Source organism: Ctenopharyngodon idella, chromosome 16, assembly GCF_019924925.1.
Source record: "Ctenopharyngodon idella isolate HZGC_01 chromosome 16, HZGC01, whole genome shotgun sequence".
Classification (NCBI taxonomy): Eukaryota; Metazoa; Chordata; class Actinopteri; order Cypriniformes; family Xenocyprididae; genus Ctenopharyngodon; species Ctenopharyngodon idella.
Genome location: NC_067235.1, coordinates 14164535 through 14188469, shown reverse-complemented (window position 1 = coordinate 14188469; position 23935 = coordinate 14164535). Strand labels below are relative to the sequence as shown.

The window sequence follows — 23935 nt, the reverse complement described above, 5'->3', positions numbered from 1 at the left end:
TCACTATTTCTCATAACTTCATTATTTTCTCATAATTGCAACTTCATAACTGACAATTGCAACTTTTTTTCATATTTGCCACTTTATTTGTTGTACTGTAATTGCAACTTAAATATTTTGTAATTGCAACTTAATATCTTACAATTGCAACCTCATACCTCAGAACTGCAACCTTATAGCTCATAATTGTGAGTTTATTTCTCATAATTGTGAATTTATATCTTGCAGTTTGCCTTTACTTCTTATTTTGAATTTTTTTAATTTAATATTTTGATCTGTCTAGGTCTTGCTCTCACCTATATCCTGGAGAACAGCTTCAAACCTGAGTCTGGGGCTCGTGCCGATGTTCCCAAAATTGGAATCCTGATAACCGACGGCAAATCCCAGGATGACGTTATCCCACCTGCTCAGACCCTGAGAAGTTCTGGAGTCGAATTATTTGCCATTGGTATTAGAGGATTCCTCATGCATCTTTGTGTAGACTAGTACTTTTCAGGGGTCATTTATGAATTTTATCGCTAATTATTAAAAAAATCTTCCAAAAGAGACTGTAGACTGTCAACACGGACACATTATCAACACTAGCTATCTCCTACAGGTATTCCAGAAACGTGGAATATGACCTTTTTGAATATGTGTGGTTGTGCGTAGGTGTGAAGAATGCTGATGAGAACGAGCTGAAGGCCATTGCCTCTGAACCAGAGGGCACACACGTTTATAATGTGGCTGACTTCAGTATCATGAGCACAATATTGGATGGTCTGACTAGGAAGGTGTGTGATGGAGTGGAGCAACAGGACAAAGAAATAAATCGTGAGTGTTTTATCTGCTGTTTAAACTTCCATTTCTGATGTGTGGAATGGGATCTAATGTCTCATGATTCCCTCAATGCCAGGAGATTCTTCCACTGAAGAAACTGTGTCCCCACCCCAGGACTTGGTCATTTCTGAGGTGACTGCACACAGTTTTCGTGTGTCCTGGACTCATGCGTCTGGAAGTGTGGAAAAATATCGGGTGGTTTACCAACCAACCAGAGCAGATATTCTGGAAGAGGTGACCAATCAGAGACTTTATGCTCTATCACAGCTTTCTATATCTATTGTATCTAATCTCCCTCCCTCATTCTTAAAGGAATAATTAGTGCAAAAAATGAAATTTCTGTTTTCATTTACTTGACCTCATGTTGCTCCAAACCTATATGACTTTTTTTTTCCAGTGAAAAGACAAGACACAATATTTTGAAGAATGTTTCTCTTCATATAATGAAAGTCAGTGGGGTCCAAAACAACATTGGACCCCACCAGTGTTGGGGAAAGTTACTTTAAAAAGTAATGCATTGCAATATTGCATTACTTCCTAAAAAGTAACTTATTGCGTTACTTAGTTACTTTTTTATGGAAAGTAATGCATTACATTACTTTTGCGTTACTTTTTCTCATCTGGGCTGGGCATGCTTGTTTGTTTTTTAATAACAACAACAACAAAAAGGCCCTTTCACACCAAAAGTGAAATTAATAAGCCTAAAGCTGAAGTAAATGCATATTTACGCTTATATATTAGAGAGCGCAGCTCAAACAAACCTTTCAGCTGTGCTGCCATTCTGGATTAAAGAATAAGAGCATACAGGAGAAGGAAGTTCAACACTCTTATTTCTCAATCTAATCTAAAGTAATTTTTGCTTATTGGTATGGTTGAATTAGATCATTGGTCAACAGCAAAGACATTGGTTAATAAAATGAGATACGAAGTAAAACGAAGTTTGAAATACGTGAGCAGCGATATACTGTAATCGAACATCTGACGCCGCCCACACTGCTGAGAGCAATGGTTAGATGAATATGTAAATATGTGCTGCGCGCTTTCCTCAGTTACAAAATAAACACAACAAAAATTAGAAAACAGCAAGCATTTTTTATAGAAAGCATAAGAAAAGCATCTGATAATAACAACATTGGTATGCTCTGCAAATTAGCACTCCAGTCACGTCACGTTTATTTATATAGCACTTTATTCAATAGATTGCTTAAAAGCAAGCAGCTTTACAGTATCAAACATGAAAAACAGTGTCAGTGCCTCATTTCATCAGAAGCACAACTTCATTTTGTACTATAAAGCGGCTATCCAGTGTGTTCATGTTTTCACCCACGGAGATCTTACCTCGACGAACTCAACAGATGAAATGAGTCAGAAAAGAGTTCCACATGAAAGAAGGCGGAGCCTCAGCGCACACCTCCTATTACGTTAACATCACAGACCAATGGTAGTACGAAGGTGTTTTGCACCTCTCTTTTCCCGAGAGTTTGCTTTGGCAAGCCGTTACGAACTCCCAAAACGAACACAAAACGAATTTTGTTTTGGCCTGATTTTGTTCGAAATGACTTCACATCAGTTTGTTCATCAGTTTCATTTGAAGTATATCGGGGCCTTAAAGTGAGACACTTTTTTCTCTCAACATGAGGACAGGAGAGCTGTCTGCCAATAAATGTGAAAAGTAACTTGCATTACTTATTTGAAAAAGTAACTTAGATATTTTGTTGTAAATTGAAAAAGTAATGCGTTACTTTACTAGTTACTTGAAAAAGTAATCTGATTACGTAACTCAAGTTACTTGTAATGTGTTACCCCCAACACTGGACTCCACTGACTTTCATTGTATGGACAAAGAAATTTTGTGTAAAACTTTTGTGTTCTCAAAATATCTTCTTTTGTGTCCCACAGAATAAATAAATGAATACAGGTTTGTAACAACATGATGGTGAATACAAATTGACTGAAAGGGTAAAAGACAATAATGTGTTTGGGAAGATAGATGACCTTATTGTCAGAGGTCCTACTACTCATGTCAACTGATGTTCTCCGAATGTTCAGCAGTCAGTGTTTTAGAAGTCATTTTTGTTCTTTTCTTTCTTTAAAATAAACACCACTTGGTTTGATATTTTGTTACCTAGAGCAATGACAGTTTTACATTTTTATCTGTGGCTTAAATGTCAAAATACTTCTTAGTGCCAGTTTATTATGCTTCTTTTATCTCCTTTGTTCTATTTCTAGTTTTTGTGATGGGTGACAGCACAATACTATAAATATTATGTGCTGCACTTTGCTACGTTATTTAACACTATTGAGGCTTTTGGTCTTATTTTTTCATAATCATTCTTCAAACTGCTGTGCTGGGCGTCACAAGCTGCTGTTGTCTTGCTGTACAGATTGTGGTGGGCGGCACAGAGAATTCAGTTGTCCTGCAGAATTTGAACTCTCTGACTGAATACGAGATTGCTGTGTTCGCTGTGTACCGCAGCGCAGCGAGTGACGCTCTCAGAGGAAACGAGATCACGCGTGAGTCATCCTCAAAACTTGCCTTAACCAACATTGACTACAGAACATATCAAAGCACATGTGTTACAGGCTTGTGTCCTTCACGATTTCACTGTAAAACAGTCATTACCCACAAACCACATGCCTATATTTTTCCTAAATACCGTTTACTGTGCAATTCTATCAGCACCTTGTTATATACAGTGTTTATTTCCTAACCACCACTTTATAGCAAACGTCTGTCAGTCATTTCAGCAAGACAGGACTGAAGTCTGCAGTATTTAGTGAATGATTAAGATGTTTGAAGTTTTTGGTTTGTGGTAGAAGATAGTGTTGTGGTAAAAACTGTCCATGTGTACTTGTTCCAGAAGAAAAATCTTGTCTATTTCTGTCACACTCCATCAAAGTCATCTCTAACTGTCACACTCTTCCCAGAATCCATCTCAGAATGCACTTCTTCTGATCACCGCAAATACACACGTATCCAGACCCTGAAAAAAATACTCAAGACAATCATACACTGCACTGCAAAAAATAGTTTTCATAATCAGAATTTTTCCACAGTAAAACAAGATGCATAAATAAGAACATTAAATTAAAAGCTAAATGGTGTTAGATATTAAAACATGTTTTTTGAAATATAATTTCAATTTAAAATAGACTTAAATAAAAAAAATAAAAAAAATCAAATGGGTAATATACAGTGGGTACGGAAAGTATTCAGACCCCCTTACATTTTTCACTCTTTGTTATATTGCAGCCATTTGCTAAAATCATTTAAGTTCATTTTTTTTCCTCATTATTGTACACACAGCACCCCATATTGACAGAAAAACACAGAATTGTTGACATTTTTGCAGATTTATTAAAAAAGAAAAACTGAAATATCACATGGTCCTAAGTATTCAGACCCTTTGCTCAGTATTTAGTAGAAGCACCCTTTTGATCTAATACAGCCATGAGTCTTTTTGGGAAAGATGCAACAAGTCCAAGTTCACACCTGGATTTGGGGATCCTCTGCCATTCCTCCTTGCAGATCCTCTCCAGTTCTGTCAGGTTGGATGGTAAACGTTGGTGGACAGCCATTTTTAGGTCTCTCCAGAGATGCTCAATTGGGTTTAAGTCAGGGCTCTGGCTGGGCCATTCAAGAACAGTCACGGAGTTGTTGTGAAGCCACTCCTTCGTTATTTTAGCTGTGTGCTTAGGGTCATTTTCTTGTTGGAAGGTAAACCTTCGGCCCAGTCTGAGGTCCTGAGCACTCTGGAGAAGGTTTTCGTCCAGGATATCCCTGTACTTGGCCGCATTCATCTTTCCCTCGATTGCAACCAGTCGTCCTGTCCCTGCAGCTGAAAAACACCCCCACAGCATGATGCTGCCACCACCATGCTTCACTGTTGGGACTGTATTGGACAGGTGATGAGCAGTGCCTGGTTTTCTCCACACATACCGCTTAGAATTAAGGCCAAAAAGTTCTATCTTGGTCTCATCAGACCACAGAATCTTATTTCTCACCATCTTGGAGTCCTTCAGGTGTTTTTTCATGTGTCTTGCACTGAGGAGAGGCTTCCGTCGGGCCACTCTGCCATAAAGCCCCGACTGGTGGAGGGCTGCAGTGATGGTTGACTTTCTACAACTTTCTCCCATCTCCCGACTGCATCTCTGGAGCTCAGCCACAGTGATCTTTGGGTTCTTCTTTACCTCTCTCACCAAGGCTCTTCTCCCCCGATAGCTCAGTTTGGCCGGACGGCCAGCTCTAGGAAGGGTTCTGGTCGTCCCAAACGTCTTCCATTTAAGGATTATGGAGGCCACTGTGCTCTTAGGAACCTTAAGTAAGAAATTTTTTTGTAACCTTGGCCAGATCTGTGCCTTGCCAAAATTCTGTCTCTGAGCTCTTCAGGCAGTTCCTTTGACCTCATGATTCTCATTTGCTCTGACATGCACTGTGAGCTGTGAGGTCTTATATAGACAGGTGTGTGGCTTTCCTAATCAAGTCCAATCAGTATAATCAAACACAGCTGGACTCAAATGAAGGTGTAGAACCATCTCAAGGATGATCAGAAGAAATGGACAGCACCTGAGTTAAATATATGAGTGTCACAGCAAAGGGTCTGAATACTTAGGACCATGTGATATTTCAGTTTTTCTTTTTTAATAAATCTGCAAAAATATCAACAATTCTGTGTTTTTCTGTCAATATGGGGTGCTGTGTGTACATTAATGAGGAAAAAAAATGAACTTAAATGATTTTAGCAAATGGCTGCAATATAACAAAGAGTGAAAAATTTAAGGGGGTCTGAATACTTTCCGTACCCACTGTATATATATATATATATATATATATATATATATATATATATATATTTTAAGTATTTAAGTAAATGAAAAAATTTAAACTTAAAGGGTTAGTTCACCCAAAAATGAAAATTCTGTCATTAAAGGAATAATCCACTTTCAAATAAAAATTTCCAGATAATTTACTCACCCCCATGTCATCCAAGATGTCCATGTCCTTCTTTCTTCAGTCGAAAAGAAATTAAGGTTTTTAATGAAAACATTCCAGGATTTTTCCGTTCGTTCCGTAAGTTGAACTGCCAAATTCACGTGAACTATTGAAATTTCAAAACGTTTCGAAACACTTATGACGTAACGAAGCCTTGTTTACTGAAATCACGTGACTTTGGCAGTTTGATGCACGCTCCAAACCACTGATTTGAAACAAAAGATTCGTAAAGCTTCGAAGCTTCATGAAACAGTGTTTTGAAATCGCCCATCACTAGATATTGTTGAATAAAGTCGTTATTTAGTTTTTTTTGGCGCACAAAAAAGTATTGTATTGCACACACAATGTACACACTCACACACATGCAAACACAAATAAAACATGTTTGACTGACATGTATGTTGGGTATTGATGTCTGATTTGTATGTATATGTGTATCTCAGTGGCTCTACCCACAGTGAGTGATCTTGAGCTGTACGAAGTGACAGACAACAGCATGAGAGCCCGCTGGAGGGATGCAGAAGGGGCTTCTGGGTACATGATCCTTTACGCTCCACTGAGCAGTGAGACTACAGATGAAAGAGAGGTGAGGCTGCAAATTGTCTTTGTGAGTGTGCCTGTCTTGTGTTTGAGTAAACGTTAAGCCCGCGCTGGCATGATGACACTTCCACCAAAATAGTAGCTTCACTGTTACACTCTTTTCATGGGAGCTGTAGAAGAAGAATAACAATCATCACGTTTGAGTTCCCTTGGTTGCACTTTTTTATCTATGTTTCAGCAGCTTTTATGCTGCTTTTAAAGGTGTTGCTACTGTTTTTGTGATACAGCTAAAGGTGGATGAGACAGTGACTGATGTGGAACTGAAGGGATTGATTCCTGACACAGAGTACACCGTTACGGTCTATGCCATGTTCGGAGAGGAGGCCAGTGATCCCGCTACTGTTCAGGAGACCACCAGTGAGTGTCCGGGCCAATCTGTTTTAAATTTAAAAATGCAATCTGTTTTCTTTCAAAAGCTGTTTATATAATGTCCATTGTTTAGTGGTTCTGTTTTGAATTCTGCAGCACAAATAAAGTGGTTAGTCAGAATAATGAACAATAACACAATAATTAGTTTAAAGGTGACCCAAGTAATGGTATAGATAAATACAATAATATTTCAATAGTTTTAGTCTTTTAATAATATTTTAAATATATCTCAATATTTATTTATTTGTTCTGAAATGGCTTAAAATGTTTGTTCCCTTTCAGTCGGTCACGTTCGACGTACGTCAGTAGTGACCGACGAATTGGAATATCGCCAGAGAGCCCTATCAGCTTCGAGTGAACTAAAACAAGCCAATGGAATTGGCATGCGATATTTGCATAATACGCACCTCCCCCGTCAGGTGGTATAAATAGGGAAGCAGATGCAATCGCACTCCGTTTTTCGCTTCGGAGCCAACCTGTGTGTTCCTGCTATTAGACTAAGAGTGACTTCTCAAACCTTTGAAGAGCTTTTCTTCTACAGCGCTGGCGTTAAGGCACCTTACAGCGAGGCCGCAAGCTTTCCCAGAGTGAGCTTCTCGAGCTATTTATACAGCTCTCAACTGCTGTTTTCACAGCATTATTTACCCCATTTGGTTTGCGATTTGGGCCGGTTCCTCTGTGCATGTGACTCAGGGAGTGGTGTACCTGCTGTCACATCGTGGCTGTTCCCTGTGTGCTTCAGCACAAAGAACAAGAGCTGTCTCTTTCCCTCTTCTAAAAGAGCTTCACAGACGGACACTGCGTCTTTTTCAAGACGTCATTCCGTCTGTGCGTTTCTGGAGGCGGTCTTTCCTATCCTCACTGACGGCCACAATCACTTTCTCTCATGTCTGCTTAGCGTGTTGAGACTGTGTTTGTGGGTGGTTCATGTTCTCTCATGAGAGCATGCCCACGTCGGCGCGTTGTTCGCCTTGCCTTTCTCGTAAGGACTTGAGCGCTCAGCGCGCCGTGTGCCGTCGAGCTGCCGGCTGGTCCCAGAAACACCCCTGGCTAACCTTGCAGAGGTGTGAGTTGTCATCAAAGTGCGCTTTCTCGATGCTCTCACCTCACAAGCTGGCCTAAAACCCAGCCCGCTCAGTCCGCAGCCAAGCCAGTTGGTTAGCGAGAAGCGGTCCTGAAACGGGCGACCTGGAGCAGAGGTAGACAGTTCTTCGGGAGACGCATCGCATCGCCCGCATCGCTCACTCCCCCGGAGGAGGGCCGGGTGGAGAATTTTTGGTTCCGTTCTGTTCCGCCGCTGGCTCTCTGGAGTCCAGCGGTACCTACGAATTAGAACTGTTTCCCAATCCTCCAGGTCCCAAGAGGGTGCGGCTGGCAGTATGCGAGGCCCCGCCTCACCACTCTCAGCCCCCTCTCACTTCGCCAGTAGGTCCCATTGTGTTTGTCGAGGCCGCCTCTCATGTGCCATCTCCCATACACAGAAACGCATTTTCGAATGCATCCGTCCCCAGGATTGGTTCGCAGCGATCAACCTGAAGGACGCGTACTTTCATGTCTCGATTCTGCCTCGACACAGACCCTTCCGACGGTTTGCGCTCGAGGGTCGGGCATATCAGTACAAAGTCCTACCCTTCGGGCTGGCCCTGTCGGCCCGTGTCTTTACGAAGGTTGCGGAGGCGGCCATTGTTCCGCTCAAGGAACAGGGCGTTCGCATTCTCAACTACCTCGACGACTGGCTCATTCTGGCCAGCTCGCGGGAGCAGTTGTGTGAACACAGGGACATGGTGTTAGCTCATCTCAGCCGGTTGGGTCTTCGGGTCAACTGGGACAAGAGCAAACTCGCCCCCGGGCAGAGGATCTCTTATCTCGGTATGGAACTGGACTCGATTGTCCGGACAGCGCGCCTCACAGAGGAGCGCGTCCAGTCAGTGTTGAACTGCCTGAGTACGCTCAAGCGCAGGACAGTGGCCCCACTGAAACTTTTTCAGAGGCTCCTGGGGCATATGGCATCCGCAGCCGCAGTCACACTGCTCGGATTGCTTCATATGAGGCCGCTTCAGCACTGGCTCCACGGCCGGGTCCCGAGATGGGCGTGGCAGTGCGGTACGTTCCGTGTCCCCCAGACACCGAACTGCCGCCGCACCCTCACTCAGTGGTCGGACCCTTCATTCCTGCGGGCAGGAGTTCCCCTTGAACAAGTGTCCAGGCATGCTGTGGTGTACAGAGATGCTTCTGCCACCGGGTGGGGAGCCACGTACAACGGGCATGCAGTATCAGGTCTGTGGACGGGGCCTCAACTGCATTGGCTTATCAATTGCCTCGAGTTGCTAGCAGTACGTCTTGCACTGGGCCGCTTCAAGGAGCTGTTGACAGACAAGCACATACTGGTCCAATCGGACAGCACTGCGGCCATTGCGTACATCAACCATCAGGGTGGTCTACGCTCCCGTCGCATGAAGCATCTGAGGTCGCTTCATACTATTCACGTCCCAGGCGTGCTCAACCATGCAGCCGACGAACTCTCATGGCAGCCTCCGCTTCCGGGCGAATGGAGACTCCATCCCCAGGTGGTCCAGCTGATTTGGCAGCGCTTCGGGGCCGCACAGGTAGATCTGTTTGCCTCCCCGGACACTGCCCACTGCTAGTTGTTCTATTCCCTGACTGAGGGCACGCTCGGCACGGATGCTCTGACACACAGCTGGCCCCGGGGCCTACGCAAATATGCGTTTCCCCCAGTGAGCCTTCTAGCACAGCTCCTGTGCAAAGTCAGGGAGGATGAGGAGCAGGTCTTGCTAGTGGCTCCGTATTGGCCCACTTGGACCTGGTTTTCAGATTTGACGCTCCTCGCGACACCACCTCCTTGGCCCATTCCTCTGAGGAAGGACCTTCTGACTCAGAGACGGGGCACCCTCTGGCTCCCGCGTCCCGACCTGCGGAAACTCCATGTTTGGTCCCTGGAAGGGATGCAGAGGTTCTAAGTGATCTCCCCAGTCGGTTGTAGACACTATCACTTCCGCTAGAGCTCCTTCCACTAGGAACCTCTATGCGTTGAACTGGAACCTGTTCATCGAATGGTGTTCCTCTCACCGAGAGGACCCCCGATCATGTTCGGTCAGGTCTGTGCTCTACTTCCTGCAAGAGGGCTTGGAGCGAAGGCTGTCTCCCTCCACCCTCAAGGTGTATGTTGCCGCTATCATGATGCAGTTGAAGGTATATCGTTGGGGAAGCACGACCTGATCGTCAGGTTCCTGAGGGGGGCGAGGAGACTGAATCCGCCTTGCCCTTCCTCTATACCCTCTTGGGATCTCTTCCTGGTACTTATATCTCCGGGGTCATCCCTTCGAGCCTTTGCAATCAGCTGAGGTAAAAGTACTGTCCCTTAAGATGTCCTCCTAGTTGCATTGGCCTCGGTGAAGAGGGTAGGGGACCTGCACGCATTTTCGGTCGACGAATCGTGCCTGGAATTCGGGCCCGGTGACTCTCACGGTATCCTGAGACCCCGGCCTGGATATGTGCCCAAGGTTCCTACCACTCCCTTCAGAGATCGGGTAGTGAACCTGCAAGCGCTGCCTTCAGAGGAGGCAGACCCAGCCCTGGCTTTGCTCTGTCCCGTCCGCGCTCTGCGCCTGTACGTGGATAGAACGCGAAGCTTTAGGACCTCAGATCAGCTCTTTGTCTGTTACGGAGGCCAGCAGAAGGGAAAGGCTGTCTCCAAGCAGAGGATGGCCCACTGGATAGTGGACGCCATCGCCTTGGCTTATCAGTCCCAAGGTGTGCCTTGCCCGCTCGGGTTAAGAGCTCACTCCACTAGAGGAGTTGCCTCTTCCTGGGTGCTGGCGCATGGTGACAGATATCTGTAGAGCTCGCTGACAGATATCTGTAGAGCTGCGGGCTAGGTGACACCCAACACATTCGCTAGATACTATAGCCTTCATGTGGAACCGGTATCTTCCCGTGTACTCGCTTCCAGTAGCCGTTTTAAAGCCATATCAGTTTAATCTTCTAATTTATCGTTTTCTGAGCGCACACATCTAAAGCACACATAGAAAGCTAGCTGTCAGACGGCGGGTGAGTACTAAACTAACTTCTCTTTCATGTCTCATTGTGTTTAAACTGTCAAATACACACAAGGTTATGTCAAAAACACACAAAGTTCACAAACACAGTTGGTGATGTCTGGAACGTAAACAGCAGGGATAGAAATCGCATGTGCGTATTAAATCTGTGGCGCACTTCAAAAACAACAAATCCACGTCGGGAGTAAATGAAGACTGATATGTTCACTCTTACATCCAACAACAATCGAGACAATCTTGTCTCTACAGCTGCTCCGGCGTCGAGACAATGGCGGACAGTGTACAACTCGCTCAGGGCGGAAACTATGCTAATATGGCAGCAGTCATGGGCGGGGCCTGTACAATGTGACATTAATGAAAACGGCTTGTTCTATGAGACTGTTGAGGTTTTATGGGGATTAAAAAAAAGGAGCGGGTGGATTTTTATTATTATAAGGTGGTTGTGTACACACTGCCGAAACACATTTATGTTCAACACCGTGTAAAAGTGAATTTTGCATAATAGGTCCCCTTTAACAGCTATAATGCCGTTTTTTGCTACCAAAGTTTAAATTAAAGATATTATTAAAACATCATCTTAACGCTCTAATTCTCATGAGTTTCAGGGCAAGGCGTTCATTGTGACTTTAATGTTATAACTTAATTCCAATGCAGAAAAATATCTTGAATATTCAGTGTTAGCGACCATTAATCCATATCTTCCTGCAGTGTCCCTGAGACCTCCGCGTAATCTGCGGGTCACTGAAGTTGACCACAGCTCTGTCCGTCTCAACTGGGATGCAGTGTCCAATAAAGTTAAGGGCTACCGTGTCATATATATCAAGACAGATGGTGTCCAGACCAATGAGGTGATCATTACAGCAGAACCTACAATACATGACGAACAGTTGTTTCTCTGTTAAACAAACAAGCACTTGTTCACTCTCAAACCCAGTTATCCATATACAGTATATAGAACTAAAATGATTGAATATTTGTAACATGTAATATATTTATAAAGAATAAATAAGTATAAAATAATATTTAAATAATACTGTATTGTATGTATATATATAAATATTATGAATCACTATAATAATTTACTCGCTCATTCCATAATTTTATGAAGATAGATGCATTATGCATTATTTTTCTTCTCTTCAGGTGGAGTTGGGTCCCGTCACCAATGTGTACCTGAAAAACCTGTCACCCTTAACAGAGTACACAGTTGGTGTTTTTGCTCTATACGACGCCGGCCAATCAGAGGCTCTCAGTGGCGGATTCACTACAAGTGAGACTGTTTGATCCCTGCCAGTGAGCTGCTTAAAAATGTTTAAATGGGTGAATTCAGTGATTCTGTATTGTCAGTTGCATTGAGGATGCCAGCATATCCTGGTCGGTGGGTGTGGATTTATGCAAATTATTATCTCAAGCACAGAAGAGACAGGGCCCATTGGTATTCATTATCATGAGCACGGGCAAGAACAAATCTCGTCTACTCGCAGCAATGCTGATTTAACATGTACATGTATGTGCATATTTTTTCTGTATTTTCCTCCTCCAATAGAATTTACAATTTCCCTGCACACAGAGTCTGCAATTTACTCCAGCTGGAAAGCAGGAATGGATGCTTTCTCTGTCTTGGACAAAGCATCACTTTCTAGGCAGCCTGTTGCTTTCAGTAATCATTGATTGGCTGCTGGAATCTATAATAGATCTGGGCCTTCATTTCCTGAGTTTCATTGTTCTGTGGGTGTCCTGACTTAGTCGTTGTAGTAATCAGGTTACGCGGTGAAATTTCTAGAGATTCGTTTGAATTTAAAAGTGATTGTTATGGTAAATGCCGTTCGCTCTGTGGAGATGAGAATGTTCAGGAATTCATTTACTGAATCAAAATGAAATAGTTTAAAAGATTAGTTCACACAAAAATGACAATTATGTCATCATTTACTCAACCTCATGTCATTCCAAAGCCTCATCACTCTTATCTGTGGAACACAAAAGGAGAAATGGTCAAAGAAACAGACCTAAATTAATGCAAATGGAGTAATAAAAATATATTTAAAGGGTTAGTTCACCCAAAAATGAAAATTCTGTCATTAATCGTTACACACCCGTAAGACCTTCGTTCATCTTCAAACACAAATTTAGATATTTTTGATGAAATCCATGAGGTATATGACTCGTCCATAGACAGCAATATAATCAACACTTTCAAGGTCCAGAAAGGTACTAAAGACAGTATTAAAAAAAGTCAATGTGACTGCAGTGGTTCAACCTTAATTTTATGAAGCGACGAGAATACTTTTTGTGCACAAAAACAAAACAAAAATAACAACTTTATTCAACAAATGTTCCTCTTCCCTGTCAGTCTGTTATGTAGTTGGTGCAGTGAATGCATTGCAGAGCTTCCGTGTTTACGTCCGAATGCCGGCTCAGTATTGGCTGAGGCTGTGTTCACATGAGCAGCACGACGCATGTGTGTGATGCTGATGCAGGAGCCGGCCAATTATGAGTCGGCGTTTGGCCGTAAACACGGAAGCTCTGCAATGTGTTCACTGTGCCAACTGCGTAAAGTTGTTATTTTTGTTTTGTTTTCGCGCACAAAAAGTATTCTCGTCGCTTCATAAAATTAAGGTTGAACCACTGCAGTCACGTCGACTTGTGATTATATTGCTGTCTATGGATGAGTCATATTGCTCTCGGATTTCATCAAAAAATATCTTAATTTGTGTTCCAAAGATGAGCAAAGGTCTTACAGGTTTGGAACAACATGAAGGTGAGTAATTAATGACAGAATTTTCATTTTTGGGTGAACTAACCCTTTAATTCAGTAAAAGCAAAAAAACAGCCTTTACTATCTTAAACAATTTGGTTTTAAGTAAATCTATCTTGTTTTAAGGTTGTTTACATGTTTTAGACGAAATACTGATTTATTATTATTATAATTATTTGAAGTGAACTATTCTTTTAATTTGTACGTTAACCATTTAACATAATTTAAAAAAAAAATTGTGATAAAACTGATTGTAGTTCAGCAAAGGATGTTGGATTGCTCACCCATGCTTGATTCTATCTCAATCAGAGCTTGTGCCAGCCCCTTTTAGCCTGATGACATCAGAGGTCACCTCAGAGAGTTTCCGGGTGAGCTGGTCACATCCTGCCAGGGATGTGGTGCTTTATAAGATGGCCTGGTCTCCCACTGGAGGAGGAGACGAGAGAGAGGTCAGTCATTTACAAGTATAATGATTAGTGATGTACTATAACTAACTAAGGATGTACTAAGGGGGTATATTTTCTGTATAATATAATATAATATAATAATATATGAGCAATATCACAGAAGTAGCCGTGCGATATTGCTATATATCAGCACAGCTGTGATTCGGCCATAGGCACGAATGTGTGTTAATAAATAAGAAACAACAACAGATTGTTTTTAAAAACCCTCTTTTGTGAGGAACTACTTCCTTCCGCCACGGATTCAAAACTCAAGTTGACAGTTTAACAGTTGAGCCAAAGCCTCCGTTACTAATTCTAAAACGTCACACGGGAATGTTGAGTCGCTTCATTGAAACTCATTGTAATATGTAGAGTAGATTATATTGAGAGAGTGACATTGACTAAGTGAGTGCATTACCCGCATCTAGCTGATATTCTGCAGGTCAGTCATAATCACAAAATCAGTTTGAATGTCCACTAAGGAAAGCGATATCTTTGTCTTTGTCCTTTTAACATTTAAGACATTCCCATGACAGCGCTAGTCAATGCATTCTTCAGTTGCATCTCGTAAGATGTTGTTTAAAGTAAAAACAACGTCCTTGTTTCCTTGTTTTAGTCCATTTCAATATAAAACTCACTCATAAAGACAGTATTTGCCGCCATCTAATGGCGTATTAATGTAACTTTCACTGAAGTCGAAATCACTAACGGACTCTCTCGGTACCAAAAAACATGGCATGCTATTTATATAAAATATTATTTATTGATTAAATAATATTTATTTAATATTATTTATTAAATAAAGTTATGAAACTTACTTAATATAGCCCTTAAGCCAAATCTGTTAGCTCTGGAACAAGTAATAGATTACTTAGACCAAAGATTGACCGTTTGATATACCCAAAACGAATTATACCTCATGTTTAAACTAGGGATGCACCGATACCATTTTTTAAGGACTGAGTACGAGTACTTTTTTTCTGGTACTCGCTGATACCGATACCGATACCGATGCCTAAACATTTATTAATTTCTCTCTCTCTCTCTCTCTCTCTCTTTTTTTTTTTTTTTTTTGGTGATGTTGCAGTTTTCCAAGCACAACACAGTGAGACTAATGAATGTAGGACAGCTTCTTTATTATTACTCTAATGAAAAAAGTAATCATTTTTATGTGCTTGTCACAAACTTAAAGAACAAAAATTTCACAGTGTCCAATAACCTTCAAAGGGCATAATTACCAATATATATAATTGTTGTTATGTAAAAAGAAATTTACAAACAAATTACAAACAATACAACAAATACTATAGAGATACAAATTAAATTAAAAAAAATTAAGAGAAAAAAATTTGTTTTTCAGATACAGTAGGTTTATTTACCATGTATACATTTATTTAACATCTTTTGTTGTTTTATTAACATTAATGACAAATATAGGCTACGGTCCCTTTAAGACCGAATCCATGGATACTGACACATATCCTGTTTTCACCCAAATGTTTACATCGACCTAAGCTACATTCGACTATATTTACATGAGATACTCCACACAATGGACATTTTGACAACTATGTGTGCATTTGACCATTAAGGCGCAAGAAGAACTGATCGCAAGAGAAAGAGAGAGCGCGCACGCGAGAGAGAGAGCGCGCACGCGAGAGAGAGAGCGCTTCTGGTCTGTGTCATTCAGCGCGATTCCGCCTATCCCGCCTTCACTAATCGATAACGAATTGTGATTGAAAGCATGCCGTTCACAATATGTGGGTTGTCATCATTAATTTTGAAGTATTTCCACACCTCTGAGGCTGACATTGTTTCTGCTGCTGCTGCCGGTGTCTCTGTGCACGGAAAATTCTGTCAGTTATGTCACGTGAGGTATCGGTCTTTGGTATCGGGGGTATTTTTACGAGTACGAGTACAAGTACATGAGCTTGGTATCGGGCCTGATACCGATACTGGTATTGGTATCGGTGCATCCCTAGTTTAAACACTATCTACATAAGCGGCAAATTCCCGAAGGACTGGCTGAGATGAAGCTGTTCTCTGCTGGTACATGAGCGCTGAACGGTCGCTGACGGCCTGGAGCTCACATCTCCCAAAGCATCTAAACACATTTTCAAATAGCCGCTATGTTTACATATAAATCGCATATTTGAGTTCTAAACAACTACATTCTTGCCTAAAAACTCTTAAAACTACATTCTGTTACAAAATCGAGCCAATCAGATTTGAGAATCAGAACTGTTATAATATATATATATATATATATATATTATAATATTATAATATAATAATAATCCTCAAAAATAAATAAATTAATTGGTCACTGGCAAAACATCTACTATAATATAATGAAATATTTTTGATGTTGCTTGTCTGCCAGTGGAGAAAGATGCTTTTTGGCAGTAGAATGGTGTAGTCATGCCATCTACCAGCAGGGGCATATGCTAACCAGCCAAACCCTGAACTCTTGGATCATTCTTTTGTTTCTGCTGTGACTTGTTTTCTTTCTTTTTTCTTTCTTTCTTTCTTAAACGTCAATTGCCATATATTAGTTTCAACAAACTATATATGTTGAAAAGGAGAAAGTGAAATATGATTTTTATGAGCTCCTTGAAAATGATTTATGAGTCAATCAATACTTTCTCGTAACCTGGACCCCGGAGCCAACTGTTACTCTCTATTAGAAATGACCAGTCACCGGCCTTCACAAACACCAAAACAACCACCAGCATACTGAACACGTCCCGTCACTGCTCTCCTTGCCACGCATGACCACAGACACAAGCGTGTGTAAGTGTGTGTGATGGAGAAAGTTTTTATTACTGGCCAGGAGTCAGTGCAGCTGGTTTTTATAGATAGCACCGCAGGTCGATATGTTTACCAAGAGCCACCAGAGCAGAAAATAATAACATGCTGTGAGGCAAACTGGAATGTGGCTGGAGCTTCATGTCCCAGAGCAGAGGAGTCAGCCCAGAAACACATATTTACTCACATGGGTTTGCTAGGAAGGCCCAGAGCTGACTGAGATCCAAAGCTTTCTTGATAGCAGACTTGCTTTTTAATGCATGTTCTTGTTGTTGGCATGGCATATCTGAGCAGCCACTAACATTTATACCTGACAAAATTTTGTTCTGTTGCTGCTACTATCAATTTTGTGGGAAAATGGACTGAAAATACTGTTGGCTTATCTTCTGCACAATGACATACATAAATTTGAGTCAGAAAAAATGTATAGAATAAAAAATATTTTTTCTCCATTAATTATAAACGCCATCTGTCACTGATCTAATGGTACAACCATAAGAAGACTTCAGTTTAGACATTCAAAATTATAAGAAAATAATTTGCTAGTCTATCAAACCTCAACATCCTCCCAGTGATGACTATCGTGGGCCGCTTCATCAGAACTGTCACCTTTGGATCTTTCCTGAAATTGATGTGGCCTTACTCCAGAAATTAACTAATGGCCATTTTCCTCATCATTGCCCTCAGATTCTGGGAAGATGGTTGTGATAAATCCGTACAATTTACTGTAAAGCATCTTTTTTGCTGTCAAGTGTGGTTTGTCCGGTATAACTATAGGCTATTGGCTATTTTTTCCCCCACGCATTTTAAAATAATCTCAGCACCATCCAAATGATCCCCGCTGTGTTATAACTGAGTGCTTTTGTGTTTGTGTGTTTATAAAGATGATGCTGAATGGAGCTGTGGACTCATATGTGATTCAAGACCTGAGTCCTTTTACAGAGTATAAGGTGTCACTGTCGGCCATCTATAATGATGAAACGGAGAGCAACGCTGTGGTTGTGCTTGAAAATACATGTAAGGGATCCAGTAAAGTTGTTTAACTATTTAACACCAACCAGCTAATTCACATTATCTCAAACTGTTTAATTGATTTGTTTTGTTTTGTTTTGTTTTGTTTTGTTTTACTTTGCTTTGCTTTGTTTTGCCTTGCTTTATTTTGCTTTGATTTGTTGTCTTGCTTTGCTTTGCTTTGTTTTTTGTTTGTTTTGATTTGTTTTGATTTGCCATGCTTTATTTTCGTTGTTGTTTTGCTTTGACTTTTTTTGTGTTTGTTTTGTTTATTGCAGTGGACTGGACCACAGAAGTTCCAACCACCATTCCCTCCACTACAGCAAGTAAGAAAAATGTGACTTCATCGTACTAAAGTTGTCAAAAGTACCGACTTCGATACCAAGTCGGTACTGAAATTTTAAAAATGTGATGCTTTGAGCGCTGTTGAGCGGATTCGTAAACACCTCTGATTGGCCTTTGTGTTCACGCCTCATCGGATATGTCTGCGATTGGCTTCAATGATCAACGCTTCAAAAACATGTTGTAAATAGTCATCAATGACGCTCTTCACCAAGCACTTACACAGATACACATGGGAGCGTTTGAAAGATGCCTGCTTGACTGGTCTGCTGATAGACGCTGCTTTCAAACGCTCCCGCTTTCAAAATGCTTTCAAATTCAAACACTTCCGTGTGCTTTCAAATGCTCCCATGCGTTGATCATTGTAGCCAATCACAGACATATGCGATAAGCGTGTGAATACAATGGCCAATCAGAGGCATTTACAAATCCGCTCAACAGCGCTCAAAGCATCACATTTTTAAAATTTCAGTACTGACTTGGTACCGAAGTCGGTACTTTTGACAACTCTACATTGTACTGTGATTTGAACATTGGATGGATGGATGGATGGATGGATGAACAGGTAGATAGATACCTCAGAATGTATTGTGACTAAATGTGTCATCTAGTTGTTCATCTGGGATTGACTAACCTATGGGTGGACGAGGAGACCCACTTCAGTATGCAAGTGAACTGGGAGGTGCTGGACTCAGACGTGGAGCAGTATAAAGTGACATATGTCAGCGCAGACCGCACAGAAGAGACAGTGAGTAAATATAACCACAGCACATAGACATCCATAATGTTAATATAACAAAACCAAGAGCAAGCTCACTCTTTGTCATCATCTTCTTTCTGTCTCCTTGAACAGTTTAGCTCCACTCTCTTATCTGGTCTTATTTGTGTCCCTGTGAGGCTGTTATTTCATAAAGCTACCTATATTGCTCTTGCACTATAAAAAATATAACGGAAAAATTTATTACCTCTGTGCTGTTAGACTCCAGGCTTATCATATTCCTCAGGGTAAGTGAAGTTGAATGATGCAGCACTGCTGCAGTGTTGTCTGTTGCAAGGACATGTCTTGCTCAAAGTGACCTTTTTAAATGCATGTCCCTGTAATGGAACCCCCCCTTGTCACATTCTGCAGTGGTTTTTGTAATGTATAATCATACGTTGATGAATTGGAGGAGTGAATTCAGTGAATTCATGGCCGTTATTCTAATATGGGAATATGCTGTTTCTATAGCATTTGGCTGACTTTGCCGCAGCCTTGGTCTGGTAAGGTTTAGATCTTTCATGCTGTAAAGTTACTCTCAGACTCTGGGGTGACTTATCGCCCCCGACTGTACAGAATATCGACCTCTCCTGGGTTGTAATTCTCCTGGAGAATCATTGGGGGTCAAGCCATAAAGCAGATGGATAAAGGAGATGGGACTGGGAAAAGAGAAATTCCATTATCTTTTCAAGTGCCATTTAGGTCACTGGGCAAAATGTGAGAAGTGGTGAGAGAACATCTAAGAGGGATAGTAAAGGAGAACACACCTCATTTGAGGGAAAGTTGCAGAAAAGTTTAAAAAGAAAGACATGCTCCTGCATTCAGGTTTCAGCACCACAGATTGGTGGACAGCTCCGCTAATATGAGTTCTGCAGGACGGTGCACCGAAAAGCAGGAGGGTGCCTTAACTTGGAGCACCACACCTGACTAATCAAAGGAAGTTAAAAGTGTCCATGAGTTTCAACATGTACTACCGTTCAAAAGTTTGGGGTAAAAAAAAGTTTCAGTAAGATTTTTTATTAACACTTTAAGCAAAGATGCACCATGTTAGTTTTCTTTATTTTGCAAAAAGCACAACATTTTTACTGTGAGTGCACACAAATAAAAGTAGACATTCTGTAATTTCAGTTGATATATTACTTTTGTCTGAATGACAAAAAATGACGGAGTATTTTAAGTCGATTTTGCTGCTATGTGAAGAAAATCCAGCAAAACGTGCCGACACATTTCCTGACCCCTGAGTGTTAAATTGATTCAAAAGATTTATATTTAAAATAAATGCAGTTCTTTTGAACTTTCTATTCATTTCATGACATTGAAGACTGGAATAATGATGTTGAGCATTCAGCTTTGCCATCACAGGAATAAATTACATTTTAAATTATTCTCAAATAGAATTTTTTTTTTTTTTTTTTGAAAATGTAATATTTCACAATATTACAATTTTTATTTATTTTTAATCAAATGTATGCAGAATTGGAGAGCATAAGAAAATCGTACTGACTTTTGAACAGTAGTGAATTTTCTAAAAATGTGATTCAGTAAAACTGTATTAATTACTGAGTGCACTTATAGATATAAAAAAATGTCAGAGCATTACCTGTAGTCTGCTGTAGTAATTAATGGATGAATTCCTCAGTTATAAATGTATGTATTGCTTGTGCTTGACATAAATATAGAAATCATTATTTTTAAAATTTTGGCTGTGAAATAATTTTTATTTTAATAAAAATTTAAATTTTTAATAATTTTGTGTTTCACAAAGTTTGCTGCTTCAGTATTTGTAGATTTTTTTATACACTTTTCAGTAGTATACTGGAAAACAATAATAATCATTTCATAAGTTTTAAAGGAGAACCCCACACATGGATGGTCTCAGGATGCTTCACTATTGGCACGACACAGGACTCATGGTAGCGTTCACCTTCTCTTCTCCGGACAATCGTTTTTCCAGATGTCCCAAATAGTTTCATCAGAGAAAATAACTTTGCACCAGTCTTCTGCTGTCCGATCCTTGTACTTCCTGCAGAATTTCAGTCGGTCCTTGATGGTTTTCTTGGAGAGAAGTGGCTTCTTTGCTACTCTTCTTGACACCAGGTCGTTGTCCAAAATTGCCTTGCTGCTAATACTGAGCAAACTCTGCACTAGTGGTGACACATTTTCCTCCTCAGGAGGAGACAGTCCCGGCACTTGCTGGACACACTGGGACAGCCTTCTTCACTGCAGCTAAACCTCTCTCCTTGAAGTTCTTGATGATCAGGTTAATGGATCTTCCATGTGCAATATATTTGATGCAAAGCGATGATAGCTGCATGTCTTTCTTTGGAGGTAACCATTGCTTACACAAGAACACAATGATTGGAAGCACTTCTTCCCTCCTTTTATAGCAATCCGTCCACTCTTATAATCCAAACAAAATGATAGCTTGATTTCATCTGACTAGTACTTGTTAACACTTTCTGATGATATGATTAGTGAAATTATATTAGCTGGTCATTTTGTGGCAGGGCCAAAAAACTCAAATTTGTGTTTTTGTGATGAAGTTGATTTTTTTTTGGCCAATGAAGCCTTTTGCAATTATTTAAAATGCATCTAATCACTCTGAACAATAATCTAGAAACAATGTAAATCAACACCACAACAACTGAAACAGCAAACTTGGCGAAACACAAAATTTATGTGTCTGCCAAAACTTTTGACAATGACCAAATATTCAAAAATCCATTAATTTAATTTAAAATGTAAAAATTGTACATTTTAAAGTATTGGAAATTTGAAGCCTTAAAATTTGTCCATATCAACCTCTTAATCTTTGCATGGTAACCTTCACTAAATTACTTTATTTGACTTACTTGTAGTGTGTTCATTGATAGTGTGCTCACACAGAGGAAGCCACTCCACATAATGCAACCCAACATTTCATTATCAACAAGCAATGGACTGCCATGATTGTGTGTGTCCGTGTGTGTGCGTGTGTGATTAATGGTGTGTCTGTGGTGAATGACTGCAGTGATTGGATGCTGGCTAGAGAGCTGAGTGCTGGCTTTCTTAATTTCCATCCAGCTCCCTAAAGTTCAGTATACGCAGATTTCTAGTCTATTGGCTTATTCTCAGAATAGCTTTCATGAGAGTTGATCAAACACACAAATATTTAGATGTGAGAAAACTGATGGAATCATTTAGCTACCATTTGGCATTTTCTTTGCCCTTGACAGTCACTAGACAGTCACCCAGTCAGTACACTAGCAGTTCCTCTTCACTAGCAATACACTAGCAGTTCCTCTAGCAGTTTACATACAGAGCTGTGAGAAAGTAAGTGCAACAGTTGAGAAACACAGAGTTAGTACAACCCTACATTTATCAGTACTGTTCATCAGGTGTTTAATATTACAACCAGGTGCACCAGAGCTGCCTGAGCCCCTCAGAAGAAAAGTTGTTGAGGCGTATGAGTCTGAAAAATAGATTTAAAGCCATTTAAACAAGCTGTTTAAAATCAGTCTACAGTCAATCAGTCAACAATACTTAAGGAAATGCTTCACAAAATGCTTCAGGAAGTCAACCATTAAATTAAGACTGTACAAATCTAGTCTACATAAGAGGTCAGTAAGGAAGAAGCCTCTGCTCTCCAAAAAAGAATTGAAGTTTGCTGTTCAACACCTACGTGAAGAACAGGACTTCTGGACAAATGAGTCAATGGACAGATTTGAGCATTTGAGAATAAGAAACTCATGCCCACAAGCACAGTAGTGGGAGTGTTGTGGTTTGAGGATGTTTTGCAGCTTTGGGGCTGCAAATAATGTCATAACATCAACTATGAATTCCATATTAAAACCAAAGAGTGAAGACAACGGGAAGCCATCTATAAAAAAACAAACGGGCGAAACCAAGCTGTACTTGGACCTTTCTGCATGATCGAGTCCAGATTGCAAAACAACAGAATAGCTGTGGTGGGACTTGTATGTTCAATGTAAGAGACTGATGGACAAGAAATTATAATCAAGAAATTATATCAAAGGAGACGAAATCAACTACTAAATGTAAGGATGTACATATTTTTTAATTATATTTATAGATATATATTTATAATCTATATAAGCGTGTATATATATGTGAGTATATATATATATATATATATATACTCTTATGCTCACCAATGCTGCATTTATTTGATAAAAAATACAGATAAAACAGTAATGTTTTGAAATATTATTACAATTTAGAACAACTGTTTTCTATTTTAATATATTTTAAAATGTAATTTATTTCTGTGTTGGCAAATCTGAATTTTCAGCAGCCATTACTCCAGTCTTTAGTGTCACATGATCCTTTAGAAATCATTCTAATATGGTGATTTGGTCCTCAGAATTTTATCAATGTTGAAAACAGTTGTGTTGCTTAAAGGATTAGTTCACTTCTGAATGAAAATTTCCTAATAATTTATTCATCCCCATGTAATCCAAGATGTTCATGTCTTTCTTTCTTCAGTCGAAAAGAAATTAAGGTTTTTAAGGAAAACATTTCAGGATTTTTCTCCATATAGTGGACTTCAGTGGGGTTCAATGGGTGGAAGGTCCAAATTGCAGTTTCAAAGGGCTCTACACGATCCCAGCCGAGAAATAAGGGTCTTGGCAAAAAGATCAGCCATTTTCTAAAAAAAAAAACCAAAACAAAAAAAACAATTTATATACTTTTTAACCACAAATGCTCGTCTTGCACTGCTACGCATGACGTAATCATGTTACAAAGGTCACATATGCGGAAGTACAGATTTAGTGTCTACAAAGCGAACGTGCAAAGACTAAGTCAGGCGCCCTTTAAAAAAATAAATAAATAAAACAACGATATCGGACAATTTTGAAGTTGTAGGAGAAAATTAGATGTTTTTCGCCCTACCGCGGTACTTCCACCTACATTACGCGTGACTTTTCTGGCGGATCACAGAACAGTGCAAGATGAGCA

General features: G+C 40.4%; 1 protein-coding gene across 7 annotated transcripts in view; it reads left to right on the top strand.

Annotated features, from left to right (window-relative positions):
- The window catches only part of col14a1a (collagen, type XIV, alpha 1a), a 155313-nt gene that overhangs the window by 50175 nt on the left and 81203 nt on the right, over positions 1–23935 (top strand). For all 7 annotated transcript variants that reach the window (XM_051866485.1, XM_051866486.1, XM_051866488.1 and 4 more), the window contains 12 exons: positions 284–448; positions 652–813; positions 896–1053; positions 3204–3333; positions 6256–6398; positions 6640–6769; positions 11566–11705; positions 12001–12127; positions 13922–14061; positions 17751–17883; positions 18156–18203; positions 18831–18967. In XM_051866485.1, coding sequence (XP_051722445.1) covers positions 284–448; positions 652–813; positions 896–1053; positions 3204–3333; positions 6256–6398; positions 6640–6769; positions 11566–11705; positions 12001–12127; positions 13922–14061; positions 17751–17883; positions 18156–18203; positions 18831–18967 — 1613 coding nt within the window. The remainder of the gene's footprint in view (positions 1–283; positions 449–651; positions 814–895; positions 1054–3203; positions 3334–6255; positions 6399–6639; positions 6770–11565; positions 11706–12000; positions 12128–13921; positions 14062–17750; positions 17884–18155; positions 18204–18830; positions 18968–23935) is intronic.